The 20,334-nt window shown below is 39.5% G+C and overlaps 1 protein-coding gene and 1 pseudogene across 5 annotated transcripts in view; one reads left to right on the top strand and one right to left on the bottom strand.

The window, feature by feature from the left end:
* The window catches only part of GREB1L (GREB1 like retinoic acid receptor coactivator), a 260,458-nt gene that overhangs the window by 38,827 nt on the left and 201,297 nt on the right, over positions 1-20,334 (bottom strand). For all 5 annotated transcript variants that reach the window (XM_033837607.2, XM_033837608.2, XM_073790574.1 and 2 more), the window contains one exon: positions 18,089-18,286. In XM_033837607.2, coding sequence (XP_033693498.1) covers positions 18,089-18,286 — 198 coding nt within the window. The remainder of the gene's footprint in view (positions 1-18,088; positions 18,287-20,334) is intronic.
* On the top strand, positions 6,963-11,334 carry LOC109549182 (tumor protein D52 pseudogene; annotated as a pseudogene).

Below are 20,334 nucleotides of genomic sequence, written 5' to 3'. Positions count from 1 at the left end.
TCAAAACAAACGAAATGCCGACCAATTGTATGCCTTTGACAGGTCAAGTCCATACATGCCCTTAATGGAAAGACAAAGTTCCATGAATCTCAGAGGTCATTCTCTTAGACATAACATGGTATGTTAGTCTATGCTGCCAGCTGGCTCTGCAGTGTATATCTCGGTGGGGGGAGGCATATCAGAGGTACTTGATTGTTTTATTTCTAACGGGGCATTTTTAGTATATAATCCTTACCTTTACATTTTGTTTTAGACTTGCTTTTAGTTTTAAGTTTTGTTTCTTTCCTGGTTATGAAAGTGATAGATACTCATCTTGGGAAAACTGGAAAGTATAGAGATATATTAAAAAAGAAAAAATCATCCAGGATTCTTTAACTCAAAATAAGCCACTGTGAACATTTTTGTGCATTCCTTCCTACTTTTTTAAAACGGATATTCTGCTACCTAGCTCACATTTTATAACTGTATATCCTGACTTTTTTTACCTATAACTGTAAAGTGAGAAAAAAAACTCTCCACAACCAGTCTAATGATACAGTATTTATCCTTTCATAGAAGCTGGTGGTCTTACGCAGTGTATATTAAAATGTAAACAGAATATAATTTAATATTCCATTTTAATTCCTCTCTCCCTTCACAGCTTCTCCTTAGTAAATGTAAAACAAAAATGGATATGATCTCTTCCTTCAGAGGGCCTCTTTCAAGAGGTGTTAATGGCATCATTACAAGCATTTTATTTCAACTCAATAAAAATATCTTATGCTCTTACTATATTTAGAAATAAATGGAACCACCAATTACTGAAAAAAAGAGAAAGAAACAAAACTATCACTATTTACTAATAATATGTCTTGGTAGAAAACATAAAATAATCCATCAATAAATCAATTAAATTAATAAGTATGTAGTTAAGTTGATGGATTCAAAATCAATTTATAAAAATTAGTTGTATTTCTATATACCAACAGCAAACAGTTAGGAAATGTATTTTTAAAAAACTATTTTACAATGACGTCAGAAAATATTATCTACGAATAAATCTTATAAAAGGTGTATAAGACCTTTATGGAGAAAATGATGAAACTATTAATGACATTAAAGAAGACTTAAATTGGAAGCATATCATAAACATATAGTTAAAATTTTAAATTGTTTAAAAATGTATATGGCAGAGCAAAGAACCAAGAATAGTCAAGACAGACCTGAAGTAGAAAAGGTGGGAGAGATCTGCCTTACCAGAGACTAAGAATTATACAGCTGTATTAACAAGACAGTGGTTTTGGCATGGAGCAAACCCTGGAAACACACCCACATGCATATAAAATGGAGATTTATGATAAAGCTTGCAATGTAGATCAGTGGTAAAGGATGGGCTCTTCAACAGTCAGCACTGAAGAACCAAGAAATTATATTGGATCTTACCTGATATGCAAAAAAAAAGAAAAAGAAAAAAAAATTCAGGTGGATTAAAAACTGAAATGTAAAAGACAAAACTCTAAAAATTTTAGAAGACAATAAAGGAGAATAACTGTGGCAACTCGTAGAGGATTACTTAAACAGAAAAGGCCAAATGATAGATAAACTAAGAAGGTCTATTCATCAAAGATATTATAAATAAAAAGACGAGCCTTCCAAATCTGTAACTAGTATTACTAAAAAGGATTAGTATTCAGAATACATAAATTACTCCTACAAATCCAAGAGAAAATGGGCAAAAAAAAAAAAAAAAAACTTTAGCAGGCATTTCTTAGAAGAAACCCAAATGGCCAATAAACATCTGAAAAGATGTTCAGCCTCATTAGTAATAAGGGAAATAAAAACCATAATAAAATGGAATAATACCACATTAATACAAATTTTTTAAAACAAGATAACTGTAAGAAAGTAGTGGATGAAAGAAAATACTTATGTACCTCATTTCTGCAAAACAAATTCAAGAAGGATAAACCACAACCTAAAGAGATTGGTTACCAGTAGGGGGATGGGTGGGAAAGGGGTGTAAAGAAGGGAGAATGGGAATGAGTAGGTATGAGGAGGGGAAGATGCTTCTCTGAATATACTGTTTTGTATAGCTTTGACTCTTAGAACCATAGAACAAAGTTAATCAAGAATGGAGTAGGGGGGTGGGGGGACTTCCCTGGTGGCGCAATGGTTAAGAATCCGCCTGCCAGTGCAGGGGACACGGGTTCGAGCCCTGGTCCGGGAAGATCCCACATGCCGCGGAGCCACTAAGCCTGTGCGCTACAACTACTGAGCCTGTGCCTTACAGCCCACGCTACTGAAGCCCGCGCGCCCAGAGCCCATGCTCCGCAACAAGAGAAGCCACCGCAAGGAGAAGCAACAAGAGAAGCCACCGCAAGGAGAAGCCTGTGCACTGCAACGAAGAGTAGCCCAGGCTTGCCACAACTAGAGAAAGCCTGCGCGCAGCATTGAAGACCCAATGCAGCCAAAAATAAATTTAAAAAAAAATGAATGGAGTGGGGGGACTTCCCTGGTGGTCCAGCGGTTAAGACTCCGTACTCCCAATGCAGGGGGCCCGGGTTTGATCCCTGGTCAGGGAACTAGATCCCACATGCCGCAACAAAGATCCTGAGTGCCACAACTAAGACCCGGCGCAGCCAAATAAATAAATAAATATTTAAAAAAGAAAAAGAAAAAAAAAAGAATGGAGTGGGGCATGGGGGGTTGGGTGGGAGGAGAGGCAGGCAACATGGGATCCAAATGGTAACAAATGAAAACTAACATAACCACATTGATGGGGGGTGAGCATGAAAAGAGCAAACCTCAGTAAAACAAATCAGTTTTGGCTGGAAACCATAAGGCTAAAGACCAAAAGAATTGTATGGCAACACTTTAGCTGGCAATCTGTTTTCTCACAGGGGTGTGGGTTAGCAATTGTGTAACTTCTAGGAAAAAAAATCAAAGAAGTGAATATGTACATTATAGATAACAAGAATCAGGTTTCTGGGCTTCCCTTGTGGCGCAGTGGTTGAGAGTCCGCCTGCCGATGCAGGGGACGTGGGTTCGTGCCCCAGTCCGGGAAGATCCCACATGCCGCGGAGCGGCTGGGCCCGCGAGCCATGGCCGCTGAGCCTGCGCGTCCGGAGCCTGTGCTCCGCAACGGGAGAGACCACAACAGTGAGAGGCCCGCGTACCGAAAAAAAAAAAAAAAAGAATCAGGTTTCTCCCTGTCAGAGAAAGAAGTTACAAATAGAGAAATGGGGAAGGACTAAAAGGAACCTTGCAGTGTTTACATGGAATTGGAGATAGCAGTTAAAGTCATGAAAAACAAGGCAAAATTGAAGACATGTCCCAGGTTGCAGGAGACTAAGAGGACAAAAGAACTGAATGCAATGTTTGATCCTGGATTGAATCCTGGAACGAAAAATGACATTAAGGGAAAACTAGTGAGGTCTTTAGTTGGTTAATAGTTTTGTTCCAGAATTGATTTCCTGTTTTGATCATGGCACTATGGTTATATAAATTCTCAACTTTAAGCAAAGCTGGTGAAGGGTTTATGTGAACTCCCTATTTTTTAACAGCTTTATTAATATATAGTCCACATACATTTCACCCATATAAAATGTGCAATTCAATAGCTTTTAGTAAATTCACAGAGTTGTACAACAATCACTACAAGCAATTTTAGAACATTTTCGTGAAACCCCAGACCCTTTAACCATCATCCCTCAATTCCCCCCTCAGTCTCCCAGCCCTAGGCAATTACCAATATATTTTCTTTCTCTAGAGGTCTGCTTGCTCTGGACATTTAATGTAAATGGAATCATAACAATATCTGATCTTGTGTGACTGGCTTCTTTCACTTGGAATACCGTATTCAAATTTCATCCATGTTTTAGCATTCATCAATACTTCATTTCTTTTTATTGCTGAGTAATATTCCATTGTATAGTTTACTACATTTTATATATCCATTCATTATGGACATGATAGACATTTGAACTGTTTCCACTTTTTGGTTATTATGAATAATGCTATTGTAAACTTTTGTGTACAGGTTTTTTGTGTGGACCTATATTTTCACTTCTCTCTCATTTCATATCTAGGAGTAGAATGGCTGGATCATATGGTAACTCTTTGTTTAACCATTTGAAGAACTGCTAGACTGTTTTCTAAAGTAGCTAAACCACTTACATTCCCACCAGCAGTGTATGAACTTCCAGTTTCTCTACATATTACTTGTTATTTTCTCTCTTTTTGCTTATAGCAATCCTCATGGGCATGAAGTAGTATTCATTGTGTTTTTGATTTTCATTTCTCCAACTGCCTAATGGTGTTGAGCATCTTTTCATGTGCTCTTTGGTCATCTGTATATCTTCTTTGGATATGTGCCCATTCAGATCCTTCACCCATATCTTAATTAAGCTATTTGTCTTTTTATTATTGAGTTATAATAGGTCTTTAAATATTATAGATATGTCTTTATCAGACATATGATTTGCAAATAATTTCTCCCATTCTGTGGGTTCTCTTTTCATTTTCTTGATGGTGTCCTTTGAAGCACAAATGTTTTTAATTTTGATGGTGTCCCGTTTATCTATTTTTGTTGTTGTTGGTGGTGGTGGTGCTCTTGGAATCGTATCTAAGAAATCGTTGCTTGATCCAAAGTCATGAAGATTTACACCTATGTTTTCTTCTAAGAATTTTATTGTTTTAGGTCTTACATTTAGGTCTTTGATCTGTTTTAAGTTACTTTTTGCTTTTGAGGTAAAGGTCCAACTTCATTCTTTCACATATGGATATCAAGTTGCCCCAGCACCATTTGTTGAAAAGATTACTTTCCCCATTGAATGGGCTTGGCACCCTGGTCAAAATTCAGTTGACCATAAATAGCAGGGTTTATTTCTAGACTCTCTCAATTCTATCCCATTGATTTATATGTCATCTTTATGCCAGTACCACAATGTCTAAATGCTGTACCTTTGTGTTAAGTTTTAAAATGGGGCAGTGAGAGTCTTCCAACTTTGTTCTTCTTTTTAAATATTGTTTTGGGTATTCTGGGTCCCTTGAATTTCCACATGAATTTTAGGATCAGCTTGTTAATTTATGCAAAGAAGTCAGCTGGGCTTTTGATAGGGAATGCATTGAATCTGTAGATCAATTTGGGGAATACTGCCATCTTAAAAATATTAATGTCTTCCAATTCATGAATGTAGACTACCTTTACATTTATTTAGGTCTTTTTAAATTTCTTTCAACAATGTTTTTTAGTTTTCAGAGTATAAGTTTCACACTTCTTTCATCAAATATATGCCTAAGTATTTTATTCCTTTTGATGCTATTATAAATGGATTTTTTTAAGCCAGCATATTGTGATAATTTTCTTTTTTTTTTTAACATCTTTATTGGAGAATGGAATTATTTTTAAATGTCATGTTTGGATCTCTTGTACTGTTTCTGTGACTTTTCTGAAGATATAAAATCATTTAAAAATTAAAAAAACTTAAAAATAAGCATGACCATATCAAACATTTGCAACTGAAACAAATACATTGCTAGTGGGAATGTAAATATAACCAACCACTTGGAAAAAAAATTAGCATTATTTAGAAAGGTTGAAAGTGTACATAATCTATGCCCCAACAATTCTTCTCTCAGAGAAACTCTTGTATATGTGTACCAGCACTGTTTGAAATAGTAAAAAACTAGAAACACCCTAAATGTCCATCAACAGGAGAGATGATTTTTTTAAAATGTGTGTTATATTCATTGAATAGAATACTAAAAAGCAGTAAAATTAGTGAATTACAGCTATATACAACAACAGGATTAATCACAGGAATGTAATATTGAGTATAAAAAGTAAATTACAGACAAATGCACTTACAAAAAGGTTTAAAGTATACAAAATTAAACAATATATTGTTTAGGAGTTATGCACTATGGCAAAACTATAAATAAAACAAGGGAATAATAAACACAAAATTCAGCATAATAGTTACCCTTGAAAGAAGACGAATGTTAGCATCAGGGAGGGGAACAAGAGTCTTCAGTAAGTTATTTTGATAGGTACATGGGTGTTCACTATATTGTGATTTTTAATACCTCATAAAATTTATAAATTTGATCTATTCAATATTTAAAATTTCTTAAATTCTCTTTCTACTTTGAATACTATAGAAAAGTTGAAAGACTAGTGCAATAAATACTTGTATACCCTTCAATTAGCTTCACCAATTGTTAATATTTTGGTACATTTGCTTTTTCTCTTTATTACTTTTTATTCATTGTTGTTATTATCGCTGAATAATTTAGAATATATAATATTCACCCTTATATACCTCAATATGTATTTCTTAAGAGCAAAGGCATTCTCTTACATAACTAAAATACCATTATTACATCCAAAGAATTGAACTAACATTGATATAATATTCTCTAGTACACAGCATACATTTGTATTTTTTAAACTAATTTTTATTGGAGTGTAGTTGATTTACAGTGTTAGTTTCTGCTGTACAGCAAAGTGAATCAGTTATACATATACATATATCCACTCTTTATTAGATTCTATTCCCATATAGGTCATTAAAGAGTACTGAGTAGCGTTCCCTGTGCTATGCAGTAGGTTGTTATTAGTTACCTATTTTACATATAGTAGTAGATATGATTTTCACAAATTGTCCCAGAGCTGTGTTTTTTACTTTTTATTTTTAGGTCTAAGATCCAATCAAGAATTAAGCATTGTACTTGCTCGCAGTGTCTCTTTATTCTGTATAATTAAAACAGCTCCCCTGTCTTTTTTCTTTTTTCTTTTTTGGTCTTTTCATCGATATTTTAAAAATGCAGGCTAGTTGTTTTGTAGAATGTCACACAATCTGGATTTTTCAGATAGTGTCCTTGTGATTAGATTCAGGTTAAACATTTTTGGCAATTATACTTCATAGGTGACATCATGTACTTCCCCTTGTTCATAATGTCAATCTGTCCCATAATGGGAGATGGCGAAGTTTGATTGCATGGACATGGTACTGTCTACTGCCAGGTCTCTCCATTGTAAAGATGCCTTTTCCTCTTTGTAATTTTTAATATGTGGGATGACACTTTGAGACTGTGTGAATATTTGTTACTGAATACATTTTACCCAATGGTTTCAGTACCCATTGATGATACTTGCCAGAATCAATAATTATATTGTAGGGCTTCCCTGGTGGCGCAGTGGTTGAGAGTCTGCCTGCCGATGCAGGGGACACAGGTTCGTGCCCCGGTCCGGGAAGATCCCACATGCCACGGAGCGGCTGGGCCTGTGAGCCATGGCCGCTGAGCCTGCGCGTCCGGAGCCTGTGCTCCGCAACGGGAGAGGCCACAACAGTGAGAGGCCCGCGTACCGCAAAAAATAAAAAGAAAGAACACATGTCTTTGTTCACTGAACTTAATGCTCCACTACATCATCCTACTTACTATATTGGTAGTGCAAAACAGGGATTTCTTAATTCTGTTATTTTCTTATGTTGATTAGCTGGTACTCTTTTATAAAGGAGAGCTTGCGTCCCACCCCTCACTCCTGCCCCTTTTATTTTTTTTAGCATTACTGTGGACTCATGGGCTTTACAAAAATCCAGTAGGTTACAATCCACTGCCATCATTCCTTTAGATGCCCCAAATTACCAAGTTTGGACAGCAAAGTCTCCTTCAAGCAGGCTGCTGTGTCCTTTCGACATACCTCCATCGATCTTTGAGTACTTTCGCACTTTCTGGAAACCAAGATTCCAGACTGTTCCTACCTCAGAGCTGGTATAATGGGGAATGGTATTCATAACCTAAGATCTAGATGCTAAATGTGCACACACACACATTTGATACTAAAATATCATTTTATTTTATTTTTTTTTTTTTGCGGTACGCGGGCCTCTCACTGTTGTGGCCTCTCCCGTTGCGGAGCACAGGCTCCGGACGCACAGGCTCAGCGGCCATGGCTCACGGGCCCAGCTGCTCTGCGGCACGTGGGATCTTCCTGGACCGGGGCTCGAACCCCTGTCCCCTGCATCGGCAGGCGGACTCTCAACCACTGCGCCACCAGGGAAGCCCTAAAGTATCATTTTATTTTTAAAGATTATTATGATGTGGACCATTTTTAAAGTCTTGAATTCACCACAACACTGCTTCCGTTCCAAGTTTTGGTTTCCTGGCCGCAAGGCATGTGGGATCTTAGCTCCTCGACCAGGGATCAAACCCGCACCCCCTGCAGTGGAAAGCTATGTCTTAACCACTGGACCGCCAAGAAAGTCCCAAAATATCACTGCTTTTAAAACCTTTCAGTGGACAGAGCTAAGAGACATTTAGTATTTTTCAAGTTATAAGTTTATACTTCTATCTCCAATTTAAATCTAAAATGAATATTTCTCCTTTCTTTCATGTAAGAACACTGTTTTTCAACATTAAAATATTTACCCATTTTCTCTATACTGTGATATACACAAAATAGCTTAAGATTATCAGTACCACTTCCAACCACATACTGATTAAAATTCAAGATTCATTTGCAATTCTTTTTACCCTTAGGATATGATATATCACACTGAGAATGTTCAATAAGAAAACCGTGTTTAAAACAATCCTTGAATTAATTCTTTTTGGTGTGTGGTTATGTTATCAATTTGATATGCAGTTAGGTTCATTTATTTTTGTTTGCATTTAATATTTTTCCCCATCATCTTAATTTAATTTAATTTTTTGACTATGTAACTCATTTATAAGGATCAAAAGTCAAAACTATATTAAAAGTTATACTCATTCCATCCCTATCTCTTCCACCCCATATAGGATAACTTTTTCATTAGTTTCTGGTTTTACCCTCATGTTTTGTTTTGTTTTCCAAAAATATACTTAGAGGTGTGACATCTGAACATGGTCAGAAGTGCCGAGAAATGGCTGGTCTGAGAAAGGTCACTTTCTATATTCTCGATAATTTATTTATCACAGTTCTATAGGATTAAATAAAAGTTTATGTTCTAATAAATCATAAGCAAATCTCACATTTTTCCAACTCCACAATAAAAAATGGACATCAGCAGAGTCCAACTGGGATACTGATGGTAGCACCAAGAGATTCAGGGCCGTGTCTACCTCAATAATAAATCTTACTTTTTAACATGAATGGGAACTTAGGAGGCATCAGTAACTCTTCTTCTTTTAGGACATTTTGCAACTTATTGAGTCCTAGGACAGAGCCAGTGGTGGTTGGGAATCACCTAAAGTGTTTGGTGATTGGTTGGTGTTCCCTAAAGGTGATTGATCTGAACGTTGGGAGCTGCCTTAGGTGGTGCCACAGTCATGGACGTCTTCCATGGAAATAACCAACTCCAAAGAAGAGGAACCTTCTTGGATGGACAAGGACTCCAAGCAACTAGACTGTAGCCACTTGTGCCCCCTTTGGCTTTACTGAAGGCTACGGGGCCAGATGTGTTTAAGCATTAGCCTGAATTCCCCTTTATGGGATTAGAGAAAAACAATATCATGTCCTCCAAGGCCATTCCTCACAAAACTTTAAAGGGGAAACAGCAATTTTTCAACCATCTAAGGGTCTTGAAGGGGAATAAAACCAAGAACACAGGCACCAAGTCCACAATATCTTGTGAGCACTAGTGTCAAAGCCATAGAGGTGAAAAGTCTGAATGAGTGGCCAGAACCCATCACTCGAAGGAGCTAATCAGCCTGAGTATCAGGTTAAACTGATAATAATCAGGGAAATCTAAAATGTCCAGGTATCAGTAAAAATGACCCAGTGCTCATTCAATGCCCCATGGTACTGCTTATTTATTTGGAGAGAACAATGTGGTCTGGCTTGAATGTTATTATCTCTTGATTTTTTTTTTTTTTTTTTTTTTTTTTTTTTGCGGTACGCGGGCCTCTCACTGTTGTGGCCTCTCCCGTTGCGGAGCACAGGCTCCGGATGCGCAGGCCCAGCGGCCATGGCTCACGGGCCCAGCCGCTCCACGGCATGTGGGATCTTCCCGGACCGGGGCACGAACCCGTGTCCCCTGCATTGGAAGGCGGACTCTCAACCACTGCGCCACCAGGGAAGCCCTCTCTTGATGTTTTTTAATAAATAATTTTATTTCTACATTTTTCATTTCTAAGTTTTATTTCTTGTTCTTCCTGTCAAGAAGACATCCTAAAGAAAAATAAAACTATTCTTAGTTTTAGCTGTTCATCTTCCCTTGGGATCAAATTAATTTCTCTGAAGTTTTGGTATGCAAAAATATTCTAATGCTTAAAAGGAAATGAAAATCATATTTAATTTTTGGCTGATTTTATGGGTTTGTTATAACTGCTTTTACTGATATGTCTTCAGATCCCTATTACAAAAAAAGTAGAATATAAATAATAAATTGCTATTGTTTTTTAAAAAAGGAAATGAAAATCCAGAAAATATTAAATCATTAGAGCATGCTGAAGTTTTAAGTATTATAACAATGGACATTCCTTCACCCTGGCTGTCTCTTTTCAGCAAATAACCTGGGAGGAGGACAGGAGGAGGGTGGTGGGCAGGGAGGCCAAGCAAGGACTCGCTGCCGGTGGGTGGGAGACACGGATCGCGGCGAGCAAGGTCTACTGAGAACAGACCCAGTACCCGAGGAAGGAGAAGATGTTGCTGCCACTATCGGTGCCACTGAAACCCTATCAGAGGAGGAGCGAGAAGAGCTAAGAAGAGAACTTGCTAAGGTAGAAGAAGAAATGCAGACTCTGTCTCAAGTGTTAGCAGAAAAAGGAAAGCACCTAACAGAGATCAAGCGGAAACTTGGGATCAATTCACTACAGACACTAAAACAGAACATTGCCAAAGGGTGGCAAGATGTGACAGCCACGTCTGCGTACAAGAAGACCTCTGAAACCTTATCTCAGCCTGGACAAAAGGCTTCAGCTGCTTTTTCATCTGTTGGATCAGTCATCACCAAAAAGCTGGAAGATGTAAAAAACTCCCCAACTTTCAAATAATTTGAGGAAAGGGTTGAAAACTTAAAGTCTAAAGTAGGGGGAACCAAGCCTGCTGGTGGTGATTTTGGAGAATTCTTGAATTCGACTGCAAACGCTAGTTCCACCACCACGGAGCCTCTTCCAGAAGAGACACAGGAGAGCCTGTGAGATTCCACCTTTGTTCTGCTACTCACTGCCAGATGCTGCAAGTGAGATCCAAGCACATCTTGTCAACATTCATTGCCATGAATCTCCACCAGATGTGCTTTTGTTGAACTTTACATATTCCTTTGACCAAATAGTTTGTGGGTTGAACAACGTAAAAATATCTTAACCTCTATTCCTGGGAGACGCCCTTTCATGTGCATTTAAGGCCCTTTATTTAGGAAATATCATTATAAAAACACATATAGTACCTGGAGATCCTCACTAGAATGACCTAAGAAGCTGTGGGTTATCATAATTGCTTTCTTACTTTACAAAATTGCTCTGGATCTGGGACACCAGTTTGATCTTTGTCTTCTATACAATTTTCTTTTTTCCTCTTTGAATCTCTGTATATTTGATTCCTAAGATTGCTCTTTAAAATTTTCTGTATCCTGGTTATTAAAAGTTTTGGCAAAATGTTCTTTACCTCCAAGGGAAGAACTACCAGCTACAAAAAATATTTTGAAAAGATATTGTTTTGGTATAAGTTATCTTATATCTTGGGTGTTTGAAGACACCAGACTAAATATTCAATTGGTTATAGTTTTGTAAGTGACAATATGTACAAGTAATTCAAAATCCTAGGCGACTTGAGAGTGGAGCCCTCACATCCTTGTTTATCACCATCTGTGACAGTAACCATTTTAGTGTCATGGTTATTATGCGTCATGGTTATTATGCCACTTATAGCTACTTATTTTTCACCAGATTAAAATTTTAGTTTTGGAGTAAACTGTAAGTTAACGTTCTGAATCAAGCATATTGTATTATCAATACGTTGAAATATGAACACTCTCCTCATATGTTCATTTCAAAAGCCTGAAAGTTTTTAGATCTAGGTAGCTGAAAAGTGCTAAAATCAACCACATTAGGGGAAACATTGTCGTCTTCATTTAATTCATTTAGCAGCATTTACAGTAAGTAGCACACCAAGTTATATGACTAATATAACTTGAAAAAATTTTATATTAAGGGGTTGGTGATAACTCCTGAGGATTTAATGCATTAATAAAAATCAACTCATCATTTTCTACTTACTTGTTTTCAGTGTGTTAGAAATTACAAAATGATACTGTAGATACTGTCCCCTGCTTTAAAAACTGAGTGTCAGGGCTGAATGAACCAAAGCCTCTGGAAGTATCTACATGGAGGCCAAGGTACTCTATTAATGCTAATGGCTACTCACTATCTTTTCCTTATGCTGTGTATGGTTATGGCCTACAATGTTGTATTTGTTATTTATCAAGTTGTGATTGTTTTATTATTGTTTAAGCCAAATGTTAATTGCCAAGCTTGCAGTGACCTCAAGCATTTTTTAAAAGCATGACTAGATTTACTTCGGGATAAATGATTTTATCCAAATCTGAAAAGCTACAAGTGTTGATTGTTATAAAATATTGATAACATGCTGCCATTCTTGATTGCTGGAGCTTTTGTTAGCACTTCAGATGCAACTGAAACTATGCTCTATTACATGTGAAAAGCTTAATAAATTCTGTATATCAGTAAAAGAAAAATAAATATATAACCTGGGAATTGAAACGGCTGGTTAAAATTCCGGGTAATTGCTTTCGGTGCCCATTGCTCTGGTGGTCCCACTGTTTTCTGGTGGCCTGGCTGGCTCCCTTCTGTCCTCCCAGTGGGAGAGAATTCTCTAATTTGGGTTCGGTGAGACTTCGCTGTGTGGGTGTATATGACTATGCTGTTTGTTTGGGTCAAGGAGGAAAGCAGCACTAGATCTGCACAAGAAGAGCATTCTGAACACACAGATACGACTTCAGAGCCCTGTGTGACTGACAGATACACCTGTTACATACCCATCTTAAGGGCTTTACTCTTGGCCAAAGTAGGTTTGCGAAACATGGTTTTAATGGCTGAATTTGTTTTTGCCACAGGACTGCCACATCTTAAATATTAATTACTTCTATGTCTTCCTCTTATTTATTTATTTATTTCAGCTGTGCCACACGGCTTGTGGGATCTTAGTTCCCCAAACAGGGATTGAACCCAGGCCACGGCAGTGAAGGCACCAAGTCCTAGCCACTGGACCGCCAGGGAACTCCCTATGTCTTCCTCTTAAAATAGATTTTAACTTAAAATTCAACAGAACGTTACAAAACTTCAGTTCAACACATTTGTTAAGTGTCTCCTGTGCCATAGAGAAGACAGACCTATACCCTGAATATCTGCTTTCTAGCTGAAGAGAAAGATCATCAATAAACACACAGCCACTACGCAGTCTTGAGTGTCGGGCTGGAGCACCACAGGGTACAGAGTAGCACTGGAGCATGACTTGTAGAAGGAAGGCTGGGAAAGGATGTGTCTTGGAAGCCAAAGGCACTGCAGTGCTTAAAGGAAGGAATGGAGGGCACCTGTTGCTGTCAGGAGTCCAGGTAAGGACAGAAAAGGTCATTGGTGACATTGGTGAGAGTCCTAGAAGCGTGGCAGTGGGGAGTGGAGGCCAGTTTGCAGGGTGTTGAGTGACTGGGAGTTGAGGAAATGAAGATGACAACAGACAACTCCCTCAGTAAGTTTGTCACTTAAGTCGAGGAGGATAAACTGGAGGGTTAGGTAGGATTAACAGAGGCTTGCTTGTTTTGTCTCTGAGGGAGTGGGGCAGGTTAAAACTGATGGAATGAGCTCCAGGAGGGAAGGAAATGGAAGGTGACAATGAGAGAGGAGATCATCAGAGTGTGAGGTCCATGAGAATGAGGACAGCACGGCCTCCAGAGCAAGGTGGGAGAAGCAGGCTTACACAGAGCAGGGCAGCTCTTCACTGATCAGGAAGGAAGGGGGAATGATGGGTGTATATGCAGGTAGGTTTCCAGATTTGGAAGGAAGTTTTTATCTGAAGTTTTCTTCCTCTGGGGGTGGGGGAGGGGAGAAATAAGCGGCATGGTCCTTTGCTAAGAGAAGGATGAGGTCAGAACTGTGAGTGAAACGGAGTCTGCAAGAGCCAGTCACCGTGGAGAGCGGGAGAGAGAGCCAACTAAAGAACCAGAAAGAATTTATGAGGCATCAATCGGAAAGGTTGATTTTTTTTCTCCACACAGTGTATGTTGCAAAGAAGTCTGTGGTCTGGTGTTGGGGTTGTTAGAATTTACAATTCCAGGATCCAGGAGCATCTGGGATATGACTAGGGGGCAGGCGCCTGATGAGCAGTAGAGGGAAAGGTGTTTGCAGATGAGAGCTTAATGCAGAGAAGCTAGGATTCGGTGGGGTCGTCCACTTGGAGGGGAGGTGGTGGCTGTGAGGCAGGTGCCAACGCTGTCTATAAACTAGGGGTGGGCACTGGGCAGCTACGACGTGGTTGGAAACTGACTTCACGGATGCTAACGTTAGGTACTTGTTCAGTTCTATTTGTACAGAGGCATCTCTGGTGTTTCCCTATTCCACCTCAGGGCAGAGTGCTTTCCTAGTACTTTCTTCCCTGGGGTCCCACTCCCTGCTGCCTTTCTCACTTCCTTTTTTCCGCTTACATTTTCTGCTGACTAACAAGGAGACATAAGGTTGATGAGACCAAGAAAATACATTTCAGAAAGTGAAATTGCCTTCCTTTATCTCTTCTCCTCCCCTCCTAATCTCTCCCACTGCCTTAAAACCTATCTACGTATCAGCAGACGAAACTGTCTCTCTGGTTCTTTTATGATCAGGCATGTATTGAGGTGTCAAAGTTACGTCATTCCCCTGAGCATGATAAAACTTCCTTGACTGGATACTCGTAGATCTGCTCCCATTTGCTGGGGGCTCCCACGGATACCATTTTAAAAGCAGGGAGGAGGAAAATATGGTGTCACTAATCCTTCCTGTTTTCATCCTACTCATGTGGAGTTGAAAGTGGCTTGCATTTTGATCGCATTTTGATAACCTAGTATTCTAATTTATAGCATTTGGAGCTTCTTGAATTAGAAGAACTATGCTACAACATCAGTCTGTAAAAAAAAATGACACTAAAACAAAAGAATTTCCTATGGTCTAAAAATTCCTTATGTTGCTTTTCCATTGATCACTGCAGCATTTACAAGTCCATCTGGGGCAAACTTAAAAAGGTTTAACCCATTTCATTTCTTTTTTTTTTTACCTTCCAATTCTTTCTGTACTGTTTTCTTTTGTCTTCTTTTCCTCCCTGCCTCCCTTCCTTAGTTAGAAAGTAAGTTAAGGTACCAAATGCTTCGCCTTAGTGCTGAGTCTGCAACAACGTGATGGTTTCTATTTTCACCTTTCTCTTTCAGCCACACAAGGGCTGCCAAGGATGTGGCCTTTCTGCATGTCCTGGCTGCTTCTCCCTGCCTGGTGCTTTTCCTGGCAGGCTGGCTGCTGAAATGCTTCCTTTAGGGAAAGGCAAATGGAACCAGAGAGCAAAGCACTTGGACGCTGGTGTTCCCTCTGCCCATCCCTCCCCTTCCTCCCTCCAGCCCCAGCTCTCCCTTCGAACCCGAACCCGTAGTTGAGCCCCTACTGGTGCCAGGCCCAGGAGAGGCAGAAATGAGGCACCAGGCACACAGAGATGAGAGAACAGTCCTTGTCCCCAAAGCACTGCCCTCTGGACCTTAGGCAAATGTAGCTCTCCTTGATTCACATGGCAAAATATGAGGAAACTGAGTCAGATGACTTCTTGAGAATCCTCTGTGTTTTCATAGCAATGACTTTCAAGAGTTGTTTTAGTGGGGAATCTCTGCTCTGGACAATCTCTTTACACCTTAAAATGCTTCTGGTCCTTCAGGTTCTATCAACTGTGATGTGTTCCAAAAATACAAAGGTATTCAAATAAAAAAAGCAAATAAATTTTGGTGTTGTTATGATATGGAATATCATACACATTCATTACGAGTGATGCTTACAAAAGCTTAATGATGTGGAAAAACGTGCCTACTATAATATCAGACATAGGCAGAGAAGAGAGCCTGGAACACTAGGTATTAAGTCATTTTAACAGTGATTATCCTTGAGTGGTGGGATTATAAGTGTTTAAAATTTCCTACTTTCTTTTATTTTTCAAAATAAAACAACAACTCTGGTTTTTTGTATAATAAAAATGAATACAGTTATTTAAAAATATATAGAAGTGATTGTTTCTGCAGCAAAAATTTTCAGTATGTATGCCAAGGCCAGATGTGAATAATTTTAAAAATATGCTTTGCCTTGAATTTTCTGAATCTCTGTAACACTGATTTTCTTGGATTCTAAGCTTATGTAACTAGTCAAATACCAGTCCTTTCTGAGGAACGATAATCTCAAAATACTCACTTTGGAAAAATCTGAGGGCGTTGAGAAGGGAAAAGGAAGGACCAATAGAGTTTCTCTATCTGTCAAAAATGCAGGGTTTTATTTAGGGTCTTGCATTGATTAAGAAAGGCGAAAATACAGGTCATCAAGAGGTTATTTGAGGAAAAGGCTCTGGGGAGAGTACAACCACTTGACCATGGATGATTTCACCCCTTGAAACAGGTGCTAAGATGACCTGGCTGGAGTATGACTGAGATATCAGATCACAAACTCAGGAAGGCCACAAATGCCCTTTGGTACAAGTAAAAAACCTACAAGAGAAGGTGCTCCCTCCACAGTAATAAAGTGGAAAATCCACAAGAAGTAGCAAAAATCTGGTTAATGCCTGGTGTGACGAAAACCCCTCCATTTCCCTCAATGGAGGGGGGCGGAAAGAAAATGACGAATGGCCAGTAGCTGAGGATGTCTAGAGCTCACTCCAGTTTCTGGGACAGCTGTGAGAGAAGGCATTTGACCGTCTCTGGCTAATTCATCTATAAGTCAATATTTCTAACAGGCCATTTTGTAACTTGTCATTCAAAATTTTAGAGGCTAAAACACAGGTTGCACTGTTAACCAGGCGCTTGGGTCTCGACGAGGCATGGAAAGACTTTACATGTCTCAGTCACAGCCACTAAGAGGTGTTAAAGAGGGAAAAGCCTTTTGTTAGTCAGCTCATCTGGCCCATGGAACTTAGAACGAAAGATTTTTTGTACAGCTGTGCTAATCAAAGAGTGGTCCTCTGACCAGCTGCCCAGGTAGCCCCTGGGAGCTTGTTTGAAATGCAGAATCTGGAGCCCACCCAGACCTACTGAAGGGGAATCTGCAATTTAACAAGATCCCTAGTGATCTGCATGCACCCTAAAGTTTAAGGAGCACTGAATGACAGGTGTGGAACATATAAACTGTATTTTAAGCTCTTCTGAAGTTTTCTGCTTCCTGTTTTCAAATATATTGAAAATAAATTTTTTTACTGTGGCAAAAAGATTTATCCTCCAGTTAAAATCTGTGTGTGTGTGTGTGTGTGTGTGTGTGTTTGTGTGTGTGTGTGTGTGTGTGTGTCTTCCCCCAGCTAAGGTACTCAGAAGCAACTTGACATTTATAATTTCTTTTTCAAACCTAGTTTACAAAGGCAGGCATTTTCAGCAGTCTCAATTTTCTAAATTCCTTATTGCTTCTTGTAATTCTAAGCAACTTTTATGTTTGAGAGGGATGTTATTTACCACAGACTTCTAAAATACTTGCTCCCTACCTTTTCACATTTTCTGGAAAAATTTTTTTTCCTCTCTACTTATTCTCTTAAGGAAATTAGGAGAAATTCTAACTTTGAATTTTTTTTAATGAGGTTTCTCATTGCTGACACAGGGCATGGCGCTCTGGTTTCTAGGCTGAAAAATCTGCTGGTAGTGTGCAAAAGGTACAAGAATCCTCCTATGAGAATGACTCACTGTGCCACAGAAGGACTTCAGGTGGCACAGACCCCGTCATCCCAGGCAGGGCTATCTTTGCCTTGAGGACATTTCTCTTCATAAATGAGTGGCCAGTTTCTAATCCACTGATGACATCACAGACTTAATAGAATCAGGCCCCTAAAAATGTTTGGATTAAGCCAAAGAAAGAGACAGAGGGAATCTAAGGCTGGATCTAGGCAGGGCCCTCTTTGAAAGTTCCATCCTACCTGATTGTCGAATCCGTTGAAGAGTTTGCTGGACCAGAACCTCTGATCTTGGGACAATGATGATGAAGTCCACTTTGCTGAAGTGGCCGAGGTCCAGGCTCTGGCTGCCGCTGTCTGCTATGGCACACACCTGGGACAAGAGCTTTCTGGCAACCGTAAGCTGCGGTTGATAAATCTGGAAGGGTTCATTATCTAGATCTAAAATTTAAGAAAGTCATAAGAACAAGATTAATTCACTTCTGTGATGGCCTCTGTGAATCCATATAGGGACAAATAATACACATAGGGTAGAATGATGCTCTATCACCAAGAATCCTCACTTTCTATCCTCACTCTCTATTGACTTTCAATAGATTTGCCCACTTTCCCTGACAACTTGGCTGAAAGGATGTGCTCAAGAGTGAATGTAGTAGTTTTACAAATGTATTATTTTAATATAAATTGTCTCACAAGGCATGATCTCAGCACCCCTCCCCTGCCCAGAAATGGGGGGACAGACCACACTCTTGCAGCTGGAGCCAGGACTCATCTCTGGAAAGGGGAAGAGTTTCCTGGTTTCTTTAGGACTATCAGCACAGGTCAGGTGCCTGAGCCCAGACCCAGTTCAGAGCTAATGCCATAATCATAATCATGCTGAGTTCCTTTGAGCTTTTCTGGATGGCACTGCAGTAAACATTTCCTCTCCAGCAAGTCAGTTGTAACATGGCTTGAAATTCTCCTCCCCATGACACTAACTTCACCTTTCTTCCCACTTGACTCCACTTTGCCAGTGCTTGTGACCTAGCAGGTCTGGGTGACTGTGGTCAACTCCCATGCTGATGCCTGTACTATCTGAAGAGACCTGACCCATGACATGGCCAGCTGGCTGCTCAATAGGTGAGGTATTAGAAAAACATTGCCCAGATACTCTAACCAAGCCAGTAGCTTTTTATTACAAGTTATAATCAAGCGATCAATCTCTCTTACACATGCGTGTATGCACACGCACACATAATGAGAGACAGGCTTAGTCAGCTAAACACCTGAGCAGAAACATTTAATGCTTCTTGAAAGGGCTGGTTTTTATCAGGAACACATGTGGAAGTCTGACTGGAACACGCAAGGGCCCAATTAACCTGTGCTAATGAATGTTTTCTAAAATCAAGCTGCAATACTTCCCAGGCAAAGACGGTAGTCATGGGACCCCAGCCACCATGGAACCCTGACAGCGAGTGGAGATTTATACAGGTGGGTCTCCCTACTGGCTGAGAGAACCTACTAGAAAAGCCCCAAACTGCAACCTTTAATAATAGCCCAAATAGTTTTTGACCCACAAAGATTACCAACCAAAATAAAAATCTGTCTTTGGATAGTCAGGCTGTTGTTTCTTTCATTTTGCGGGTTAGATGAACGGGGACTAACACAGGGGATGGCATAACTCTGTAGAATTGAACTTAACAAATTTTGACGTTGGAGGAAACCTAAAAATATCTTTAAGCAATGTTTCTTTTCTTTTTCTTTTTTTTTTTTAACCACCAAGATCTCTTATTTATTATTATTTTAAGCTTTTTTTTTTTTTCTTTTTTTGGCCACATAGCGTGCGGGATCTTAATTCCCTGACCAGGGATTGAACCCAGGGCACCAGGGAATTCCCGAGCAATGTTTCTTAAACAGGGAATCAAGGATATGTATGTGGGCATGTGAGAATTTCAAAATTTTAACTTTGTTCACATAACACATTTTAGATCATCTGGATGGTCACTTTATTGTCATGCAATGTCCAGAAGTCAAAAACTTTTGCCTTTGAATTCATTTTTACGCCTGAGCCAATGCCAAGCCATGCTACTTTTCCTGCTGTCATCCTAATGCATAAAGGATGCATTCCCATCAAGTGGAAGCCAAAAGGCTGTCAGCATCTCTGCTTCGTATCCATCCTTCTCCTGTTCTCTGTTCTGTCCTTTCTTATATTGTCCCTATCAAACAGGGAACTGGGGAAGGATTTGAACCTAAAGGAATCTAATCTAGCGATTGAACTCCTCACCCCTGGTCCCACCGTCCCCCTTGGCATTCTGCAAGCTCGTTGTAGGTCAGATGATATGTCAGTGTTTCTGCTCCAGCTGCTAGGAAGGCCTCGCTAACCCTGAGATTATGTGTGCTTTACACATTGGAGAGTAGATGCAGGGAGCAGAGAGCCAGGAGCCCTGCACAGACTGTAGTCTAGATTCTTTCAAGTAGTTCTTTGAAGCCCTACATGAGCACCCACAGTG

The sequence above is a fragment of the Tursiops truncatus genome, chromosome 13, assembly GCF_011762595.2.
Source record: "Tursiops truncatus isolate mTurTru1 chromosome 13, mTurTru1.mat.Y, whole genome shotgun sequence".
NCBI lineage: Eukaryota > Metazoa > Chordata > Mammalia > Artiodactyla > Delphinidae > Tursiops > Tursiops truncatus.
Note: the sequence above shows the minus strand (reverse complement) of the source record. Positions and strands in the feature narration are given on the sequence as shown.